The sequence below is a fragment of the Pteropus medius genome, unplaced genomic scaffold (assembly GCF_902729225.1).
Source record: "Pteropus medius unplaced genomic scaffold, Ma_sr-lr_union100, whole genome shotgun sequence".
Classification (NCBI taxonomy): domain Eukaryota; kingdom Metazoa; phylum Chordata; class Mammalia; order Chiroptera; family Pteropodidae; genus Pteropus; species Pteropus medius.
In genome coordinates, this window is record NW_024344378.1 from 70,567 (window position 1) to 94,774 (window position 24,208).

The window sequence follows — 24,208 nt, forward strand, 5'->3', positions numbered from 1 at the left end:
GCACCTTTATACCAGCATTCAGGTTTTTATCCTATAGCTAGAGAGGAATAGTGAATGTGTTTGGAATATTGAAATGGTAAAAGTAAAATACTCATTTTTCTTCCCCAGGTAAATTGAACGGTCCTCTTAAATAAAAATGTCTCTTGAGTCCACCCGTTCTTCCCTCTCCTAGCCTGGAATTTAGCCTTTGTAATTTCCTGCCTGTGCAGTGGCAGCAGGTTCCTAACTGGGCTTTTGGCCTCCCCCTCTTGCTGGGCAGTTTCTTCCCATCATTAGTGTCAAAGAGATGTTTTTCAAAAAACCATCTTATCAGATGCTCCACGATTGAAAGCCTTTTCCTGTTGCCTGTGAGGTCCAGATTCCTGTCCAGGTGTCAGTGGCTGCCTTCCTCACCTGCCGCTTCCCACCGCTCTGCTGCATCCAGATGCACCTGGCTCCATCTCCACACTCCGTCTGCTGCTGTCCAGATGGACTGGACTCTGCATTCATGTCACTTATCCTGAGAAGTCGTTCCTGACACTTTTAAGTCAACCTAAGCCTCACATTTTATCAGTTAATTTTCTAGATTTTAGGTCTTATTATGTTCTTCTTAAATCCTCTTGATTTTCCCCTTGTGCGTTTGTGTGGAGAGCTTCCCAGTTAGACCCTCACTTTTCTTCCTTTTCATGCCTGCCGCTGCCCACTCAGAGCTCCATCTGATGAGACTGTGCTCAGTTGCCTGAGTGCTCTATTATTTTGATTACTTATTTGGTATTCTTTCATTGATGGATAAAATCATACCCTTACTTTTAAGATCCAATTCAAGTACCATCTCCTTTGAGATACTGATTCATGCCTCACTAACTAATCCTGGTACTCTTACTCTGTGTTCACATATGTAATATGCATAAAATTCAATTTTATGATTTATTACAGTCTCCTATAAACTTTGGAAGATAGTTCTGCCTCCTTTGCTGGCATGAGCACCTGGAGGGCTGGGCATGCATCTTCCTGTCTTTGTATCTTAGTGTGAAGTGGCCAGGACGAGGCATTGAGAAAAGGTTTCGTTAATTGAAGTAACTGTTTCAAGGATAATGATAATTGAGAACACTCGGTTATTATGTTGTGGCAAGCAGGGTGCTTTATGTGATTTATCTCATTTAATTTTCATAGCAACTCCATGAGGTGTTGTCATCATCCTCATCTTCCTGATAAAGATGGTGAAGCCTGGACAGGTAAAATAAGTCGTTTAAAGCCACACAGGTTGTCAGCAGAACTGAAATTTGAATATAGATCTATGTGATGGCATAGTCCGAGCTCTTAACCATTAAATGTTTTCTTTTGATATTAGTGAATTTATAGTTGTATCCTTGCAAACTCTGAAGTTTTTAAAACACTCTCTTCTATGTGGTGCTTTCAGATTATCTCATTTCACCCTAACAGCAACGCTGTGACATTCAAATTAACTCCACTTTATGGGTGAAGAATGTGAGGCTGGGTGAGTAAACTTTTTGTCCCAAATTAATAGAATTAGGAAGAACCTAGGTCTTCAGAGTAAATTCTAAATTTTTAAGTAAATTCATTGATGAACTATCCACGATGTGATGTTCAGGTTTTGAAGTTTATTAATATTTGTTCAGTGAGCATTTAAAGTGAAATATTTGTTGTATACTTGTCCATTATAAAACACCTAATGGCAGATCATTATTATTATTTAAAATTTTTTATTACAGTAAAATACACACAACACGAACTTTACCGTCTTAAACATACTTAAGTGCGCAGTTTGTTGGTATTAAATACTTTCACATTGTGCGGCCGTCACCACCACCATCTCCAGGACTTTTAAAGCCTTGTGAAAATGAAACTCACTACCTATTAATAATTCTCCACCCCTCAAGCGCCTGGCAACCACCATTCTCATTTCTTTGTTTCTGATTGTGACTGAGTGCCTCACAGAAGTGAGATCATACAGCATTAGTCTTCTTATGACTGGCTGATTTCACTTAGCATGATGTCCTCAAGGTTCATCCATGTCGTGGCATATCGCAGAATTTTCTTCTTTTTATTAAGGCTATTATTCCAGTGCATGCATACACCAAATTTTGCTTATCTATTCATCTGTCAGTGGACACTTGGGTTGCTCCCCAGTTTTAGCTGCTGTGAACATGGGTGTACAAATATCTCTTTGAGACCCTGCTTTCGATCCTTTGGGGTGTATCCCCAGAAGTGGAGTGGCTGGATCATATGGTAATTCCAGTTTAAAGTTTTGGAGGAGCCACTGTACTGTTTTCTGCAGTGTATACCACTTTTCCTTCGCACCAGCAGTGCACAGAGTTTCCAGATCGCTAGCATCCAAAGAAGCAGCACTGACTGTTTTCTGTTACTTCGATAGTAGGCATCCTCCTGGGTGGGAGATTGTATCTCATTGTAGCTTTGATTTGCATTTCCCTAATGGTTAGTGATGTTGAGCATCTTTTCATGTGCTTGTTGGTCATTTGTATGTCATCTTTGGAGAAATGTCTATTCGATCTTTGTACATTTTTGAACTGGGTTGTTTATTGAGTTTTGTGAGTTCTCTCTTTGTTCTGGATATTAATCCCTTATCAGATATGTGATCTGCACATATTTCCCTCATTTATAGATTGCCTGTTACCATGTGGATAGTATCTCGTACAAAACTTTTTGACTTTTATGAGATCTAACTTGTCTATTTTTTCTTTTTTGGCCTCTGCCTTTGGTGTCATATCCAAGAAATCATTGCCAAGTCCAGTGTCCTGAAACTTCTGTCCTATGTTTTCTTCTAGGAGTTTTATTGCTTTAGGTCTTACATTTAGGTCTTTGGTCCATTTCGATTTAATTTTTGTAGCCGGTGTAGTATTATGGTGAGATAGTTTCCTTCTGCACTCAACTTGTTTTTATCATGAAAGGGTGTTGAATTTTGTCAAGATGCATTTTATCTTTTATTCTGTTAATGTGGTATATCACGTCGATCGATTTGCATATATTGAACTATCCTTGCATCTATCTATAAAGCACCCAGTGGCAGAACATTGATTTAAAATTTTTTTTTTTTTAATTTCTAAAAGTAACATAACCATATTATGGGAATCTTGGGAAATAAAAAGCAGAAAAAGAATCACCTATAATTCTGCTACCCAAATTCAAGTAAGGGACCCATTTAAATTAGTTTACTTATAGTCATTTTTCACACGTGTTCTTTTCTCAACATTATTTAGCCTTCGTTCCATGTTGTTGTATGGTTACTGTCAATTATTATTGGTAATGGTTGCACAGTAGTCCGTCCTTTGAGACTGTTCAGTAATAAACTTTGTGTGAGGGAGGATAAACATTTATTGTGGGTTTACAGTACATTATCTTGTTTACCTTCAGAACAACCACACGTGCTAGCACTACGACTCTTTATGGACATACACATGCCATGCAAAGAGGTTACTCAGCTTGTCCAGGGCCACGCAGCTAGTAAGATGTAGAGCTGATGTTTGAGCCGAGATCTCTGTGACTTGAAAGGGCTTGCTTTTTCCACTGTACTTTCATATTGTCCATACATCATCTACTGAATTCTTACAACAACTCTAAGTGTTCTGACTATACAAATTTCCAGTAATACAGTGTTGAGGTGAAAGCTTAGAGGGATAGATGGTAATTAGAGCAAGAACCATTTACTCAGAACGTGTTAAGTGCTGGACTCTGGGCCAAGTCCTTCACATTTATCACCTCGTTTCGCTTTTGTTACAACCCTGTAGGTACGTATTATCCTCTGCTTTTTTAAAATCGCCATTCTGCCATTGTTATATTTCTGGGTAATTTATGTGTTTGTTTTTTTCACTTTGTTCAGTATTCTTGCATTATAGCTTTTCCCCATGGTTTAAGTTATGTCCTCACTTACGATGAACACTCAGGTCCTGTCAGTTTCTCTCTGCCACAAAGAATCCTGCATCGCTCCAGTTCTTCACTACCACAGTAACAGTTTCCTTTTGGACCTATATGAGGAGTTCATTGGTGTGTATATCCAGGAACGCATATCTCCTTGATTATAGGATGTGTATTCACTGAACTTGACTAAGCTCTCAAGAGAGAGGGCCTTACTCCTCTCACTACAGGTTCATAAGCAGCGGTGCACAAGGATTTGGTTTCCCCACATGTCTACATTTACTTGACTTGGTTGAGTTGCACAAATGTTGTTGGGATGTTTCCATTTGGGAGTATTATGATTAAGCTATAGTACCCTTTCATGTACAGTTGTAAGTGATGTATATTGGGCTAAATACCTATAACTGGGGTAAGAGTGAAAGGCCATAGCAGTAGTTATACTGGTGGCACAATGTCAAACAGACAGTTCAGGGAAAAAGGATGAAAGGTGGATGGTTTCAATTCTGTGTGTGTATGCACAGTTGTATTCATATGTGTGTATCAAATAAATATACACAGTATATTTTATTAGAATTACATTTGTTCCAAAAATAATTTAAGAACAGTTAGAAAAAGATGTAAGTAAAGTAAATAAAGTAAATAAAAAAGGATGGGGAAAATAGAAATGAAGTTTAGAACATAAACTCATGCCAAGAATAAAGTTAATACAAGAAAGTTCTGTGAAGCCCCACAACTCGTTAAGTATGTTACAGATCTGGTGTCCGTTTTCTAATAGCTAATACGAAAGGAAGCCTCACCATTTTAGTAACGACCATAAGGGAATCAATTCCAGAGTTGAACCATAGTTATTTCTAGTAGTACTAAAACCAGGAAAAAATTTATTCCTAGGGTTTTGATACAGTTAACCACTTTATATTTGTTGCAAAGCTCATGTCAGATGGCAGAGTCTGGTCCTCAGTCTGAGTGGTTAGGCGGAGACCTCAGGCAGGGTTATTAAAATGTTACTGTCACCTGCAAAAGTTTGCTAAAATGGGACTCTGCCTTTGCTTGTGCTGTTTTTCCAGCTACAAAGGAAATTGAAATATAAAACTAATAATATGTTTTCACTTCAGATAAGAAACAACTATTCTCAAACCTATAGTGATTTTGCATCATTACACAGATATGCATTTTCATTAGTTGTATATCTTTATTGTAAACTGGTAACGCTTTTAAAAAGGATTTTTTAAGAGGCCCAATTTAATTATGTAAAAAGGAGCAAGCTGTAAAAGGTATAATTCATCATTACTGACATTGAGACTTTTTGATTTAAAGATATTTCTCTTTTTAGAAAATGGAACCAATGTTAACTATAAAATAAGCACATGTGTCATAGGAAATCCTCCCGCCCGATGAAAACTTGGCCTGTTATGGAAGTAATATCTAAGCTTTCACCTAACTTAAAATAACAAAAGGATTTTACTTGACCGATTTAAATTAAAGCTGCTGAATAAATAATAGAGGTCAAAATCTAAGGTAATGATTTACAGTACGACATTTGGGGGTAATCAAAATAGAGGAGCTTTTGAAAGAAAAAGTTGTTAACACCTTTACTAGTAATGAAAAATATGGAAAAAATTTTTTCTTATTAATCCCTCCAAATCTCCAGAGTGTATTTATATTCAGAGAACACTGTAAATTATTTTTAGCTAGTTCACAGATGAGGAAATGAAGACTTAGCAGTTGTGGGTAAACTGGAAGCATGAAGAGGGTGTAGAAAAACTAAAATTTCACGTGGTTGCTGGCTTTTTTCTTGCATAGTTACTCTGGAGGTCTGTGATGAGTAAATAGTTCTGTGTCTAGTATTTAGTGAGAGGGACAGAACTATGGAAAGAGGATTATTCTAGCCCAGGACTTGCAAAACCAATAGATATTTGCATATTGCATGTTCTTGCAATTCCATTTTTTCTTGTGTGGTTGCCAGGTATCCATGTGAAATAGAGATAACTAGCTAGCTAGCTAGATATCCATGTGAAATAGAGGTGGATGGATGGGCGGGTAGGTAGGTAGATCTAGAGATGCAGGCTCTAGGATGATGCCATTTTCCTCGAGAAATTGTGTTTGCTTCTGATAGGCGTATAATCAATTTCAAATAACTTTAATCAGAAATCGACTTGATCTAGTGCCTGTACAGATCAATCTCTTTCTAGCTTCACCCTAAGCATAGTCCCTCGGGATCACAAAGTCTTGGGTTTTACCAAGGCTTCCTCTCCTGGCGGGCCTCAACTGGTGGTTTTGGCTCCCTGGTTCCCTGTGAGGTTTTAAAAGCTCTGCTTAGCTTAGCTTCTGAGACTCTCAGTTGCCTCTTCCAGAATTGGCAGATGCTCCAAAATTAAACCAATTAGTTTTTAGTGTTCTGTTTGGTTCTTCTGGTTTTCTAGTAATCAACTATTACTGGTAGCAGAGCTCTCTCTACATGTATGTACATGTACATAAATTTTAATCTTGTCCTTTTTTATCTTTAATGTTATACTGTGAACATTTTCTCACACCGTTACGTTTTTTGAAACATTAGTTTTATTAACTGCATTATAGTCAATTGGGTTATATAACTTATATCCATAATTTATTTTAAGATTATGGACATTTAGGCCCTTTTTCTCCCCCTGTAACATTTCACGATGTGAGGAACATTTTTCTACATAAATCTGCTCCCATCTCAGGTTATTCCAAAAGAGTAGAATTACAGAGTCAGATGATAGGATCATCTATAAGGCTTGATACATAATGTAAAAGCACTTTCCAGAAGATATTTTCAGCAACACTGTGTTGAGAGTGGCTGTCTTAATGCATTTTCACCAGCACGGAATCATTTTAAATATCTTGCTCATTGACAGGTGAATAACTTTTCTTGTTTTAGTTTTACATTTTAAGGATATAATCTCTTTGTCATATTTGCGATAAATGCTTTTCCATTTTGTTTGCTTTTAATTTGCAGAATTTAGTTAGTGGTTATTAACTAATTGCTCTAGAGGCTTTAGAAAAAAGTGGGTTTGTGGTGTTTATGTCATGTAGAAATTGCATGTTTCTTATTTAGTCAGATATTTTGGATCTTTGTTCTTTCCATATTTTTATGCTCAGAATGCCCTTTAACATCAAGAGGTTAGATCTATATTCACTTAAATTTTTATCTCAAATTTTACGATTCCTATGTTTTTGGCTGAGTCTGTTTTCAACCCCTGAGCCAGTTTACCAGGGCCTCTTGGGAGCCACTTGATGCTGAAATCACAGAGCCGTATTAACCTTACCTAGCTCATCCAGAAAACACTAAAAAAGGGAGTTTGTTGTATTTCCATCACAAAGAAGGCCCTGGACTCCGCTCCGTGATGGGGTGGAGCTGTTCTTAAGAACAAGAGGACAGGACAGGTGTTCGTTGTGTCTTCTAGTTAGTAAAAACATCAGTGCGTGTTGTGGTAGTTCCTTCTCCCCCGGGAGAGGGTCCCGTTTACACTGTTCTTGTCGGTGTGTTCATGTCAGACAGCGTGACCAGGTCCTGAGAGTGTGTCAGTGTTAGAAGGCTTAAAGAGAGAGAGTTGCTTTTAGGAAGTGAGGCCTCGTGAGGTTTCTTGCTTTTCTAAAAATGTTACATCAGCAATGGCCGTCACCATTAGCCGTGTATTTTTTGTCCTGGAACATGCTCAGTTACCTCAGGGAAGATGAAACAGATTGGGCTTTGCAGTTCTGTCTCTGGATCCACTTCGGTGCTAGGCAGCAGTCAGGAGGTCGTGTCCTGGGGAAGACGAGGGGAGGGAAGTTACAGGAAAGAAAGTGGATGGGATGGGAAAAAAATGTAAAAGTTTAGAGAAATTGAATGTAACACTTAAATATTAGACATTTACAACTATTCATGATTTATGCTAAGTGAAATTAATATAGGAGATTAGATGGCCACTGTAAACGCATCTCAAACCCAAATTGGTTTTTTTTGCCTCTTTGTTTGAAGAAAAGTCGCTATGATGGATAAGCAGCCTGTAAGAAAATGAGAGACCTGGAGTGACCTTAACCTGAATTATTAGCATAAAAGTATTTTTATAAGCATAAAAGTATTTTCACATTAATGATCTCTAAGAAGAGGAATAATGGATTAGGGACCCTTTGTTACTTTTAAGGTAGTACATAGATCACTCGGTTTTGGAGTATTTATAGTTAACTCAAATACACTTAGCCTGCAACGCTCAGTAAGAGGACATTCCTCTTCATTAGCTGAATGTCTACATCACTCTGGCTCAGTTCTACTTTTTAGGAAAAATAGGTTAGAATCAGTATATTTTTTAAAAGAATAGAAGAGTAGGGAGAAAGGAGTTCCTCGAGTGTAGGCTTTACATTACGAGCTTGTGTTTGTTGATACTTGCCACTGTCGGTGACTTTTGTGACAATAAATACTAAACCAGACAGCTCACCTTGCTCATGTGGAGTTTGGGTTTAGACCAGACACACCAAAAGAAACCTCTGTCGATGGGAATGCTTACAGCCTTTTGTCTTACTTGATATGTCTGTTGACTGACTTGTTCCCCGTTTCAGTTTCTTACTCTTATATTTTGCAGTCTTAATTTTATGTGTTCAAATACTTTGTTTCTTCCATTGTTATAATTCATAATTTGCTCTCAAAATAGTTGATAAATACTTTGTTCTAATTATTCTTATTTTGTATTGTTTCAGTATTTAAGTCATTCAAAATTTAAATGATGTTGATATAAAATATTTTTCTCCAGGTTGCCATTTAGTTATTCCATGATCAGTTGCTAAATGTCGTTACATTTTCCCTCCTTTTGTAGCGCTCACTTTTTACATTTAGATTCTTATGTATTTGGACCTATTTCTAGATATTCTGGTCTTTTGTATTGTTCTTTTGTTTGAATTTTTATGTATGCTGCATTGTTTTTAAATGATTCGTTTTGTCAGCTGTAAGCACATTCTATACCAACTCCATCATTGCCATTGTCCTAATAGAGTACTTTATAATAATCTCTTTTGGCAGGATTAGTCATTACTCACTTTTCTTCCTTTTAAACATTCGTATGATGATATCTGTTTATTTTTAGATTTTTTTTAAGCTCATAAACACAGACATTGAGAGATCCCAAATTGGTCCCTGGGACAGAAGAATAGTGGAAAAAACTGGTGAAGCCTAGATGAAGTTTACTTTAAAATACCGAAGTCGGGTGTGCTGTGTGTTATTGCACTTTGCTTTATTGTGCTTCACAGACGTTGCATTTTTAACAAATGAGAGGCAGGACCCTCCACCAGCAAACACATTATTATTCATTTTATTGCAGTAGTCTGGAACCGAACACACATCTCTGAGGTACGCCGGTGTGCCAGTGTTAATTAATTAATTAATGAAGAAATGTCTGGCTGTTAACTAGACATCGTGATTATTTCACAATACATACAAATATTGAACCGTTACATCGTACATTCGAAACTAAAATAAATTTGAGATATAATTGACATATAAAATAAAGTTATATGTCAATTATATCTCAAATAAGTAAATGTTTTAAAAAGAAATTAAGAAATTTTTGTAATTGTACTATTCTAAGATGATAGCATTAGGAGAAGCTAGATAAAGGATATATGGGAACTCTACTATTTTTGCAACTCTTCTGCAAGTGTAGAATTAATTTAACATAAAAGATTTTAATAGATCACATTGAAGTTTTCTCATACTCATGTATATATTCAGCAGGCATCTATCGAGTACCAGTTTTATGTGAGGCATTAACTAAAATAGTTTGTCATCTGCTTCCGCTGGTGGCACCTTGCCTGGCTGCAACTGCACATAGGTCAGCAAATAGATCTTGTGATTGGAAACCCTTAAAGGGAAGTAAATAGTACCTGTCTGGAAAGAATTTAAATGCAAATGTAACAAGTATTTTAAATAATGTATACATGTTCTTAGCCTTAGCCTTTAGGCAACACTTTTTAATGCATGTTAGATTGCTTGCTCTTTATTCTGATTTTTCTAAACCCAAACTTCATTCTGAAAACAAAAACTCTTACCTGAGAGCTGTTACATTCCCAGGTTATAGCATTACTAGGAGGAAGCACTTTTTGGTGTTGCTGTTGTGTTCATGTTCTAGTGAGAACTAATCTTTCATCCATACTCTGCCTCATCCATCCTGAGTCTGTCCTCCTGTCCCTCTTTGTGATCCTTCCAGAACAAAGGACCTGAATAAATGACTTTTGCTGACTTCAGTGCTCTTTGAACAAAAGAAATTTAGCCCAACATGCTGTCACTAATGAAAGTAAAAACTCTTCCTCTACTGCGTCTTACTTCATGTTCTCCAGACGTTGAAGTGCACAGTGGATGAGAAGACCATTTGTGTGGTGAAATTCAGTGGATTAAAGTATATCAAGGAGGAATATAATGCAATCGTTAATAAACAAAATAACAGAGCAAACTGGAACTGAATGAAAGGAATTTCCTTAACAAAAGATAGCTGCCCGTATCTGGTAGCAAGCATCATGTTTATATTTATACTACCAGTTTATACTGACAAAACATATCTACCAATAACCTTTGGCAAGTGTCATGTTTAATGGTCGAACTATTATAAGAATCTCTTGCAAAATCATAAACAGGATCCTTACCTTTACTACCTGGGGTGTACTAAGAAGTCCTGATCAGTGCAAGAAGAAAGGACCATTTAATAGACTTACTGAAATAGACAGTAGACTTAGAGACAAACTTAAAACTAAGAAGAGAGGATAGCAAGGTTTCTGAATATATGCTAGCAGCCACCAACCAGAAAATATATAAAATGAAATTGCTTTTTCAAAGGTAACAAAAATATGCAGTATCTAGAAAGAACCAAAAAAATATGCAAGAGTTTTATGGAGAAAAATTATAAAACTTTATTATGGACTTAGATGAAGATATAAATAGACAGTTATGCCAAGTTCATCAGTGGAAAGACTTAATATTATAATGGTATTTATACTCCGCAAATTAATTAATCACAATCTCAGTGGTGTTTTCATGGATCTTGGCAGACCGATGCTGAAATTATTGCAGGTGAATAAAAGACGAAAAAGAGCCAAGATGAGTTTGAACAGGGGAGGAACCGCCCAAGACAGAGGAGCTTGTGTGGGAGAAAGGAACTTTTCTATAATCTTTTTGAGAAATTATATTGTTTTATGCCATATTTTTCCAGTTTTTTTTAAAATTTGAGGTATTATTGACAATCTATTACTTTCAGATTTACAGCGTAATGATCACCACAATAAGTCTAACATCTGTCACCATACATAGTTACAAAAATTTTTTTCTTCTGTTGAGGAATTTTAAGATTTACTCTCTTAGCAACTTGCAAATATGCAATATGGTATTATTAGCTATAATTAATCATGCTGTACATTATATCTCCATGACTTAGTTTTTAAAAAATAACTTATATTTCAATTACAGTTGACATACAATGGTACGTTAGTTTCAGGTATCCAGCATAATGGTTAGACATCTGCATAACTTACAGCGTGATCCCCCGATAAGTCTACCTGGCACCGTACGTAGTTACTACAATATTTTTGACTCTATTCCCTGTGCTGTACTTTACATCTTTGTGATTGTTTTTATAACTGGCAGTTTGTACATCTTAATCCCTTCCCCCTTTTCACCCATTCTTCCAACAGCCCTCCCTTCTGGCAACCATCAGAATGTTCTCTGCGAGTTCACTTCTGTTGTGCTTGTTTGTTGTTTAGATTCCACATATAAGTTCAATCATATGGTATTTGATTTTTAACTTAACACTTAGCATAATACCCTCTAGGTCTATACATGTTGTTGCAGTTGGCAAGATTTCATTCTTTTTCATGGCTGAGTAATATTCCGTTGTGTATAATGTACCACATCTTTATCCAGTCATCTCTTAATGGACACTTAGGTTGGTTTTATATCTTGGCTACTGTAGATAATGCTGCAGTGAACATAGGGGTATGTATGTCCTTTTGAAGTGGTCCTTCGGGTTTCTTTGGGTAAATAACCAGAATTGGATCCACATTGCTGGGTCCTCCTTTTTCTCTTGTTATAGCCTTTGTTTTAAAATCTACTTTATTTGGTTTATTGCTGCCCCAGCTTTTTTCCCCCCAAGTTTCCACTTTCATGAAATATCTTTTTCTATCTCTTTACTTTTATTATTATTTTTTATTTTCTTGGCAGTAAAAACAGTACTTTATTCCACCCCCTCCTGCCCTCTCTCCCTCAACCCCTAGTACACCTTTCCCCTCTTATTCCCACAGCATTGTTACGATCAGAAAAAAATAAGTTTCGAGGGGTGGAATTTGGGGGGGGTGTGTACAGGTAAAAACAGTCAAATCACAGTAGGAATTTTTCAAAATAGCTTATTTCACTTAGTCGTCATCTTCTCCCTCATCTTCAGGTTCTCGTTTTCACTTCTGACCTCTTTCCTTTACACCAAGATCTTCATCTTCCTTATCGTCTACTTCCCTGTTATAACCTCCTTCATCTTCCTCTTCCTCTCCACTCACATCCTCCTCTTCACCTTCCTCCACCACCTGAGCATCCTCATCATATGCTTCCTCGTCCTCCTCGTTGTCATCCAGGCCCTCTGCATAGCCCTCCGCGTCTGAGCCAGGGGCCTCCTTGTCATCCTGGCCGTGGCCATTGAGGTATGTGAGTTGTGGGAGGAGCTTAAACAGCTTTTCTCAGTAGTCGTTCAGGGTGATTACTTCACAACTGAAAAGGTCTAAGTTCTTGAGGTTTTCTAACTTATTCAGTGGCTCTGTTGCGCTGAGGTCTTTAATTTTGTTGCCACTTACATTTAGATGTGTGAGGTTCAGGCACTTCTGCCAATACTTCCAGGCCTCCCGAGATTCTCTTATCACTTAGTTCAAGCTTCTTAAGTTTGTTTAGCTTCGGTAAGTTTGCAGACTGAGGCGAGGCCTACGTTGATCATACTTAAGAACTCCAGTTCTTCACATTCGTCTGTGAGGCCTTCGATTTTGCCCTCGTTTGAGTGGCAGTTGTCCAGGACAAGCCCTTTCACATCAGGGGGCGTCCCATCCATTTGTCCACAGCCATCTCGCACTGTGTTTCCGCACAGGCTCCTGTGCCGGTGGAGTTCAGCAGATAAACCCCGAGACCGCGGCTGTGCGTTTTAGGACTTTGAGGGAGGCTCAACCAGCCTAGCTCCGTCCTCGGCCCCCCCTTTCTTTCCCTTTCAGTCCGTGTGTGTCTTCCAGTCCGCGTCTCTGCTAGGCAGCATGTGTAGGGGTCTTGTTTTCTTATCCATTCAGCCACCCTATCTTTTGATTGGAGCATTAACTCCATTTACATTGAAAGGAATTGTCGATGGATATGTAGTTATTCCATTTCGTTGTTCATATTTTTGATCTTTTTTATTTAAAGCAGTCCCTTTCACATTTCTTGTAATAATGGTTTGGTGGATGAATTCCTTTAGCTTTTTCTTATGTGGGAAGTTCTCTCTCTCTTTAGATTCTAAGTGATAGCTTTGTGTGGGGTAAGGTAATCTTGGGTGTAGGTTCTTGCTTTTTATCACTTTGAATATTTCATGCCAGTCCGTTCTGGCCCGCAAAGTTTCTGTGGAGAAATCAGCGGACAGTCTTACGGGAGCTCCTTTGTAGTTAACTAACTGCTTTTCTCTTGCTGCTGCTAAGATTCTTTGTCTTTAACACTTGGCAGTTTAATTATGATGCGTCCTGGTGTGGGCCTCTGCGGGTTCATCGTGTTTGGGGCTCCTTTGCTTCCTGGGCTTGTATATCTGTTTCCTTCACCAGGTTAGGGAAGTTTCAGTCATTATTTATTCAAATAGGTTTTCAGTTCCTTGTTCTCTCCTCCTTCTGGTGCCCCCGTGATGCGAATGTTGGTACGCTTGACATTGTCCTAGAGGCCCCTTAAACTAGTCTCTTTTTTTTTTTTTAAATTCTTTTTGTTGTTCTGAGCGGGTGTTTTCTGCTACCTTATCTTCTAAATTATTGATCTGGCCTCTGCTTCATCTGATCTACTCCCGATTTCCTCTAATGTATTCTTTATTTTTGACTCGTTCTTTTTTATGTTTTCTATTTGATGAAGTTCTCATGAGATCATTGAGTATCCTTATAAAGGTAGAGCTCCTGTGTCTCCAGGTTTTGATAGAGTGTCCTTATGTAGTAGCTGCCCAGTGGTGCAGTCTCCCTCGTCACCTGAGCCGGGTGCTCCAGGTGTGTCCCTTGTGTGTTCATTCTTCTTTTCTCCATATGTTGACAACCACACACGTAATTCTTATATTTTCTTTGATGTCATTTCCTAAGTTTCGAGAACTTTATTTTATAAAGTTCTATGGCTGGAGATAATAAAATTCTAAATTTAGAATCTGCAGAGTGGAAATTAGTGATAATTGCTCCAGAGTCTAAAACTAAATGAGGTGTTTGACTAAAATGTGTTAAGTGTTTTATATTTTTTGGTTTGGAACTATTTTAAACAAATATCCCTCTAAATGAACAAAACAGAATTAAGGTTTAAAACACCCTGGTAACTGAAGGGGTCACGTGTTCAGGACCTCTTCCTTCCTTTAACGTGGCTCCCCTAAGTACAAGTCATAATAAAAAAAAAAAAAAGTAAATCACTTCTATTTTTTAATTTTTATTCATTTTATTTTTAGCACAAGGGATTTTTAAATTTGTTTTTCTCTGTGTTCAGGTATATGTCTCGAGTCCACGGTATGCATCCAAAAGAGACCACCCGTCAGCTGAGCTTAGCTGTGAAAGACGGTCTTATTGTTGAAACTCTCACTGTGGGCTGCAAAGGTTCAAAAGCTGGTATTGAACAAGAAGGGTACTGGTTGCCAGGAGATGAGATTGTAAGTATGTTTTTTTCGATAAATTCAGAGAAGCTGACTTTTAAGTTTTGAGCATTATTTAAATATAACCTATAGAAACTCATTTTCTGAAATTTGGTAATTTTCACTTTAACATTTCCTGTTCACATTAAGGACCTGCGTTGGTCGGATGGATGCTCCCTCCTTAGGAGGAAACCCAATTTTACAAGGAGCCTGTTTTTTTCTGTGTAGGTTACCTTGAATCTGAAAAATTCAAACAAAATAAGCAGAAACCCTTTTAACATACATATCGCTAGTGATATTCCTAAGTGTTTTCCCTAATAAAAATTAGTGAAAATGTTTCAGTGCCGGATAATGTTGATGCTGTCTCAACAGATTGGAAAGGCTAAGCTGTTTTCCAGGAGGGGTCTCTCACCCAGGGTGTAGGGGCCGAGACATGACGTCCAAGCCCAGGGCCTCAGGTCAGGAGGGGCTTGCAGAGCACAGGGCCCAGTGTTAGACGACCCAGCCAGTGTCTTCGTTGACTAGAGATTGTAGTAGGTTTTGTGGCACTCGGACAGAAGTCACAGGAACGATAGAAAGTTAATTTTCTTTATATTTTTACTTTGTTCTTGTTACTTTGACTCCTTTTTTAAGTTATGATGTTTTAACCGTCTATTTCATTTCAGTATATAATTTTATACTTCAGTACAGAGAAGTACAATTTTTTCTTATGTAAAGATTGGTTTTATGTATAAAATTTCTGTCCTCTCACCTCATTTGTTTCAATAATTCTAATATCTTGATCAGAAAAGTCTTATTTTTGCAGTAGAACATCTTTTAAGGTGATAGGTTTCAAATTTAATAGACATTAGATTTTTTTAGTTTCTGGAAGGAATGGATTTAGTACTTAGGTATTTTAAGCAGTGAACTCATAGCTTGTCATCTGTGGGAGCTGGTCCACAGAAGAAACGACAAGTTACAAACTTAGAGAAGTTGTTCATTTTTAATATCGTTTTGTTAAATTTAATCTATGGCTCCAGAGTTTCAGGAAAGGAAATTCACTCTTTCCACAAACAGAAAACATGGAACAAAATGTTTTAATTTCACTATTATTATTTGATTTTTTACATTGGAAGTGTTTTTGAAAGCTTCAGTAAATATGTTTATGTCAGAATAATTTTTTGGTTGACTTCCATATGGAAAAGTAAAGCCAATAAAGAAACTCTGGTTGCCAAGCCATAAATATGACATCAAGTGATGTAAATCTGTCTACATCAGACATTTAAAGGAAGGCCATTGATTATCGATAGCTTTTTGTATAGTCAGAATAATCCAGATAATAAAAAATTTCTAATCTCAAAACACTTGGAAACATACAGATTTAGTATAGGCGGCCATACTGATAATTCCTGAAATTCATGTGGTAATTAACCGGCAGTAAGTCAACTCAGTCCACAGGATTTTGGCCTGTGGATCATGTGCATTTTTTTTTTACAAAAATATTATGCCTCCTTGCTTTTTAGAGTTGTGCATTTCCACATGCTTTCTTCCTCTTCAAGTTGAAGTTCCCTTGTTTAGTTTAACAAGTAGTTAATGAGTTATACATTCCCTACATTAGGTTTTGTATTCTAATTTTTATTTTTACATGTTCTTACTGCACGTGTTAATAGTAGCATCCTTTTCTTTTTTTCTAGATGAAATCTTATATGTAAATCAGACAACCAGTGTACAGATTTTATTAATTCATGTTCTTATACACATTTTTATACTAAGTGCGCATGTATGATGTAAATACAAGTGAGTATATAAAAATTGTGCCTAGTTTATAAAATATGTAAATATTAAAAATACAGAGGCATTAATATAGTATAGTAGAATGAGATAAGGTCTCACATGTTATAATAGTCAGAGTTTCAATCCCATTTCAATCATTTAGTTAGTTGTGTGACCTTGTGGAAATTTCTTATCCTCATTCCTTGGTTGTGACATGGACATTTTAATATCTATTTCATTTGATTGTTTTAAGGGTTAAATGAGATTACCTATATAAAGCATATAACTGTGTACTCAAAGCAAGTGTTTGACCAGTGGATAAATATGCTTAAAACAACTAAATGCCTATATATCTACATATAGTGTAGCAAGAACATACAAGTTTCTTACTAACCATATATGCAAGAATTCTCATCAGAGTCTTTTTACTTTTCAACCTGAATCAAACAAAAGGAAATTTGTATAGAGGGTTTCCTTAAGTCGCTATTTATATGTTGAAGGGGTAACTGTAACATGATGAGACTCGTTATATGTGTATCTCATGACCGTGGCTGGTGTACCACCTGGCCACCCAGGGGCTGTCATGGGCTACAGTTCCATGCCCTAAGGATATTCCAGAAGGACACATAGCTGACGTGTGTTACACGTGGCAGAGCACAAACATCTCACACTGGCCACTCTGCGTGGCCCAGCGCATGGCTGCCGTGCGTGGGGCCAGTTGTGAAGTACACAGCATAGGAAGTAAAACTCACTTCTCAGACATCACAGGCATCATGTGTTTGTTTATTCAGCAGTTTTCTGGCACATGGCAATAAAGTGTCTTCTCACAGAATCAGTCTTAAGGAAGGGCCACCTTTTCTGATTTGCACACAGGAATTCTGTGGGCTGGTGACGGTCTTGTATGCAGGCATTTGAGTCTGGGACCCTCCTTTATAGTTTCTCGACCTTGTATATGATATGCTGCCTCTAAAACCTTGAGTTTTTAAATGGAAAGCTATACGTTATTATCTTAACTTTCTGATTCAGTGTCAAGAGAAGAAAAAGTCAAGTAAATATATATGGCCTTGGGAAGAAAAGGGTTAACATTTTTTTGGTTATTCATTTTTTAAACCTTTAATTCAAAGTTACAACTATTCTTCACTCAGGAAGTTCTTTCATTTGAAAAATGGGTAGTAAAATGCTGCTTTTTTTCCTTGTATAGCCTCTAAATAGTTAACAGTAGTTCAGAGGTTGGGAGAAGTTGGTTTCTGTTGGTAAGTCCCACATGTCACAACCCCCGAGAAACTTGGTGTTAGCAAAGAGGCTGTCCTCTCCTCGTCTCGCAGTCAGTGACAGAGGCAAGGCAGGCAAGAGCGTAGTTGTCTTTACGCCATTCGACTGCGGCCGAGCAGCCTTTGTCGGCGCTGCATTTTTACTGCACCCCTGCTGTTTTCCCCAGGCCTCTATTTACAAACTTCACCCAGTTGAAAAATATGAATATCTTGAGCAACATTGCTTTTGTTAAATCCAGCAATGATGTAAGCCCAACTCTAATAATATGTCCAGATATAATTATATGTAATCTATTTAATTGGAAGAAGCCTGTGTAAGTCAAAGATGGTGGCCTTTATGGTGCTGAGATTCCTGGTAGACTGGAATGACTTTTAGACAGTTTGAGATGCCGATGTCAACCACCATTTGTAGCCCTATTGAAATGATCATTTCTTTAGAGAATCTGTGACATAATGAGGCAATAGAAAAGCATCTTCATGGTGGTATTTCAAATATGTCCAAAATGTAATGATTGAAAGTGAGACCACTCTCAATTTAAATGGTTTGCTTAAATATTAGTCAATAAACAAGCAAAAAGTACATGTACCAATCAGTTTTTAAAACAAGACTATGCAACCTGGGAAACTCTTGTAAATTTCTGTAGTCACCTTAAACTTCCAGATTTGTGTGTCATTTGTATTCACTCATAGGATCCAAAAAAATTCTTTTAGAGATGGTTTTCATAGCTTTTGAAGATGTATTGCTAAAAGGCCAATAGACCAGGGCATGGAGTGAAACTTTGTGATGTCTGGCCGCTCAGTTTGTTATATGTAGGCTTTTTTTCTTTCGATTTCTTTTAAAAAGAAATTTACATGTTCTCATAGATCCCTTCATCATCGGCTTTCTCTAAAGAAATATACATGAATGGCTACATTCAGTCTACATTTAATCACAGTATTTTATGTCTTTCGTTCTAACAACTTGAGAAATATATTTCTTGGGCAGAATTTCACCATTTGCTGGGCTCAGTTAAGTTCGGTATTTTGTAGCTCCCTTTGTAGTACACAGAAGTTAGTGTTTTATGAGTTAAATTATAACTCATAAGGGGCTCGCTAAAGATAGGAAGGTCTTATTAAAATATTTAGTGGAATATAGTTTTGCAAATCACCTCAAGTTAATGGATCATTTGCAGATAAAACATAATCAAATATGTGTTTTGATATTGAAGCAGTTAATGTTATTTATTTGGTGTCTTCCCGCTTTATTCACAGTCCCCAGCACCAAGCTATGATTCTGCCCTATTATTTGACAGATCTTGTTGATCTGACATTAAATACTTTGGTCACCAGTGTAGAGGACGATTTAAAAAAAAAAAAGACATTTGCTATCAAACTACTTACTACTCCCTTTACTCACCTGCCAAATGTGGACACAGGGTCTCATTTCTTCTTTACTCTTTAATGCCAGTTCAAAAATAATGCATCAGTGTAGGGACCACAGCGTGCATTTCCAGTTAGAACCCTTTTACTCATTTTGTTGCTTAGGGTTCAAGAACAACTGCAAACATGAGTTCAGGTTTGGCTACTATGCCCTGCTTCAGTCTGAGTATTTAGTTTTCATACAATCGAGTTTGTCCCACCAATAAGCACAACCACATACTACTTTTAAAGTTGGTCTAAGTGAAAGGTAGAATTAATTCTGTATTTTTACTTTCTTTTTATTTAAGATTTTGACACCTTTTAATAAGCATGATTAATGAAAATACATTTTTGTGGTTTCTTGAAGAGATTAACATGTTCTATTGGGGGTCAGTGGATTTTTTTCTTAACTTACAACAGGGGAAAGATAGATACTTTTTTCTGTGTCATCACCTGCTTATCCTGATACAGAAAGACTGATACAAAGGAAACTATGGTTCATGTACCTCTTGAAACTTAGCTAAGCTCCCATCTTTTAGATAGGAGGTAGGATTTGGTCTATGTCTTGCTTTTCAGAAATCATACCATTAACCAGTCCTGGCGACGAGCGCTCCCTTGCTTTGTTCTTAAAAAATACTGAGAGGCCTGCAAAATTCAAACCGTGGGCTCTCCCAGCCCCCTTCATAACCATAGCAGAGCGAAGTAAGAACTTTAAAGTTTAGATCTTTGCATTTCCCTTATTATCGTTACAGCCGTCATAAACTAGTCATGTTTTCAGCACCCTACATGCCCCTTGGATACCTTTGATTTTTGAAAAAGTAAAATATATTTTATTATATTTATGTTAATTATGTGCAGAACTATACATTTCTTCCAAAGGCACAAAAATATAAGTAATTGTTTATTTATTAAGTAAAATATTAAGTATTGGTGATTATAAATTAGAAACCAATTATACCATGGTTCTGTGTATATTCAAACTGTAATGTACTTATTCTTAGAAACTACTCTTGCTTTGGTAAAGAATTTCCATTTTATTTAGTAGAATATTTTGGGTCATGCTATTTTGTTATACTCTTTTCAGCTTATACTGATAGAGTGAATGTGTGTGAGCTTTTCTTTCTCCTGTCTAAATTCTATCTAAGCAGTCTTGTGACATTTTTATTTAAAAAATTAATATTCAAAATTACTGGAAATATTTAATCATCAAATTCTTCAGTGATTAACTGCATTTATTAACAGAATTAAACCTTGAGTTGTAGAGAATTAATTTTACATCGTATCTATATTAAAATACCACATCAAACACATATTTGATAATGTAAGGTTTATCTGCTCCTTACATATAGAGAATTAAAAGTTAGAATCTCTTTTGACTACGATGAGGGTGGATTATAGTTTAGGAGGCCCTCGTTCCAGACAGTTCTCCCATGAACCCTCCTGCATCAGTGTCACCTCTAAATTGACTTGACAATATTTCTTGCTCTGTGGTGCTTACAGAATTGTGAGTCAGCTGGCATAATGAACTTAAAGTGCTGAAGAAGAAATTTGCACATGTTTAATTACAAGCACCATATCATTTTGTTAACTTGTCAATTCCTGTTTTGTGTGCTTTTGCAAACAAGTCATCTTAATAACACCAGCTAACACCTAGCATTGTAACTTAGTTGATCCTTAGAAAAACCCTATCAAGGAGGTATTGCTATTTTGTACATTTTACTAATAGAAAATGATACACAGAGAAGCTCAGTATTCTGCTCTAGATGACATGGCCTGTGAGTGCCAGAGCCAGGATTTGGGCTAGCCTGGCTCCCAAATCTCAGCCAAATGCTGTAAGTGGTAACAGGAGTAGTGCCGCAGGGTGCATCTGGATGGTGGAATTTTTTCTAGTAGGTTCTGAAGACAGCTTGTGCCACGTTTTACACCGCGGTGAAGTTTCGAATTGACCATGTTCACATTCATCACTCCTATTATAATGAAAAAGAATTTCTAGCTTGAACCAGTTTCAGATCATAAAGACACACATTTATGATCTTATGCAGATTTATAATGGCACTGAATTTGTTTGTTATTAAAATGTTTTTCTAACATCATGATAGATTTCATGGCACATGACCTCCTAGAGAGAGATTTTCTCTGTCCATTTGCTTTTGTGTTAGGATCAAAAGTTTCCTCTTAAGCTAGTAATGACTTTTGAGTTTACATGTTAACTGCTTTTCCATTCATCATTAGCATGTTCATAGATTATCATTTGATATCATCTGCAAAATAATGTAAGTTGTATAGCAAATAACAAAAGTTTGACCACATATGAAATCCCTTTAAAAGGTCTGTGTATTGCCTGATATTGAGCAAAGTTATAGTAGAGAGACCAAGATTATTTTGTTTTTATTTTGAAAGGCCTACAGTATGCAGCCTTTCTCCAGGACAGCAACCCCAAACAAGGTGAACTAATTTTGCACTATGTTGTTTTACTTTAATTGTTTTTTTTTTTTTTTTTTTGTATTACATCTCTATCTTTAGGCTCTCTTAGTTAACTATTGTTAGAATTGTTCGTTAAAATTATACTGTCTTTACATTGCTTCTAGTTCTGGATTTTGTGCTAGTAGGTGTGCTTTTAAAAATTCTTCTTGAAGTGCGGAAGTGGCATTTCATATATCATGCTGTTGGTCAGGCTGTGTCAGAGCAGCTGCTGACATCTGGTGAAAGCCAGGGGAGAATGCAGCCTCGCTTTCGGGCGTGCGTAACCCAGGATTAGTCAGTGCACCACATAAAAGAAAAGTTGTAGGCAGCTGCCTATCGTCAGTATGCCTGTATCATTTATACCTCAGAGCAATGTGTCCTGGGTTCAGAATCTCATAACTTCTGAACTTGACGTTTGCATATGTTTTATATTCTAAACAGCTGTTGCTGTGATTAAGAGAATGTACGGCACGTGCATTCCACCCTGTACTGTCTCTTAGATAACAGTTACTTACGTGCCTTTACGTACCCATGCAGCCAGGTGTTCATTTTTACTTCATTTGAATTATACTTTCATTCTATAATCGTTATGGAAAACTAGGTCTACTTTTAAACACCCCATCAAAGAAAGATCCATTTTCACCTTTGCTTCATGGGCGGGTGGGAGAGGGGGGGGTTAGGAAAATGGAGCTGGTAGTGTGGAGGAGGCTGGACTGCACCAGAATTATATTCTCTTGATTCCTTTTCTTAGTGACGACCATTTTAAGAATCACAGGAACACGAATTAATGTTAAAAAAAAAAAAAAAGTTAAAATGATGAAGGATGGGAGTTTCTTTTGTTCATAATGAGTCAAATATAAGCCACCAGAATTCTTTAAGATGTTTCTGAACAGCTATGAAGAAAAATATTTAGAAATACTTTGTTTTAAACTTGGAAAGAGTTCTGTTAAAAATAGAAAAAGTACTTTCACTGAAACCTAACATCAGTTTTTGTTGCCAAGATTAAAAAAGCTAAAATGCAGCTCGCATGTGAGCTTCGTGAAATGGGCACTCAGTGACTGTGGTTTCGGTGCAGCTAGGCACCACACGCACCTGTTGTGTCTCTATGGTGCCATTATGCCACACACTCCGTGAGGTCGATGTTTTTCCTACCGTGCACAGATTAGGGTTTCGTGTTTATTCAGCATCTTAGGATTTTTTAAAGGCAGTCTGACTGAAATTACTCCACCAACATAAGTTTACAGAGTATGTCTGCAGCAAATAACTAGAAATGGTTATTATTATTATTATCATTATTATCATTATTATTATTTTGCATTATTACTTTGGTCAATAAAGACCACCAATTTCTTAACAAAAAGCAAACCAAAATGTTAACATTTTTGCTGAATTTACTAATGTGCTCTAGTCCTGACTTTGTATGTGGGATGGAAGATGTGAATTCTGGGACATAGGTGGCTGCCTCCCTTTCGAGGAAGTGGGCAGTAGCCCTGTCCTGTGGTCCAGCAGCAGAGTTAATGCTTTTCAGCCTGGCCACCTGCAGTGTCACTGCTTGCTAAGCAGACGCTGTGTCAGACTCATTTATTGGGGGAGTTATCGACTTGAGAGAAAATGAGAAGGCTGCCTTTCTTCACAAACAGTGTAGACAGGGACTAACAGAAAAGAAAAATGATGGCAGAGCCCAGGTTTAGAATTCTGGGTGTCCCATTGGGAGTGACCTTGATGATGCTAAAATGTGAGTTAGACCCTTCCTTGTTCATGCAGTCAGCACATCTACAGTAGAAAGCTGGAGACGAATCAATCACTCTGAACACGGGCATTTTTTGACAGAAGCTAAGAGTGATATTAATGAAGCATGAATTCTAAATTAAGAGAACTTATAACATCTTCCTTTGTATGTTTAAATGGTATTGGCTGTATAAAAAAGAGCGTAACAGAAGGAAAATGTCGAAGGAAACCTGTACACCTGCAGTTATGTCCTTTTATTTCTAGGAATAGCCCCAGTAAGAAAATGAGCCTACTTCCTTTTTTGATTTTATGGCAATTGTCCTTTGGAGAATGTGATAAACCTTTAGTTTCACATTTTCAATTTATTTTTCCAAATTCAACAGACCCTGAAAATTTGACAGCCTATCACAAACAACATGGACATTCTGATTAATGGTTATTTTCAATAAAGCATCCAATACCATGGATGAGAAGATAAGAATAGTGAGCATCACCATTTCTTACTATTTTTCTCTGTTCCCACAGTGTGCTAACTAAGTACTTACTATATTTTTTTAAAAAAAGCAGAACAAAACAGAGGTTTGTTTATTTGAAATACTAAGCTATAGATGTTTGTGATATCCAGTTCACTGAAGAAATTATTTCATAGATTATATTAAAAAATGAAAGATACTGTTAGAACTGGGATTGGCTTTGGACTTATTTTGGACTGGTTTTGCAATCAGATCACCTTAAGATATTTTGAACATTAATACTGTTTAGGAAAGAATTTAAAGAAGCAAATTTCTGGATATTTTTTCCCTTTTGTTTTAACACAGTAAATGTCTAAGATTGTTTATAATGCCTAACTTCTGATGGACTTTAGTTTCAATTTTGTTCTTA

At 36.9% G+C, this 24,208-nt stretch overlaps 1 protein-coding gene and 1 pseudogene across 18 annotated transcripts in view; one reads left to right on the forward strand and one right to left on the reverse strand.

Annotated features, from left to right (window-relative positions):
* Positions 1 to 24,208, forward strand: part of ZMYND11 (zinc finger MYND-type containing 11) — an 89,804-nt gene that overhangs the window by 32,744 nt on the left and 32,852 nt on the right. For 8 of the 18 annotated variants that reach the window (XM_039870950.1, XM_039870947.1, XM_039870944.1 and 5 more), the window contains exons 3-4: positions 14,573 to 14,732; positions 21,536 to 21,580. In XM_039870950.1, the coding sequence (XP_039726884.1) occupies positions 14,573 to 14,732; positions 21,536 to 21,580 (205 nt within the window). Of the gene's footprint in view, positions 1 to 1,399; positions 1,478 to 14,572; positions 14,733 to 21,535; positions 21,581 to 23,773; positions 23,810 to 24,208 lie in introns of those variants that run through there. The other 10 variants (XM_039870953.1, XM_039870958.1, XM_039870954.1 and 7 more) reach the window with 3 other exon arrangements.
* Positions 11,947 to 12,941, reverse strand: LOC120609663 (acidic leucine-rich nuclear phosphoprotein 32 family member A-like; annotated as a pseudogene).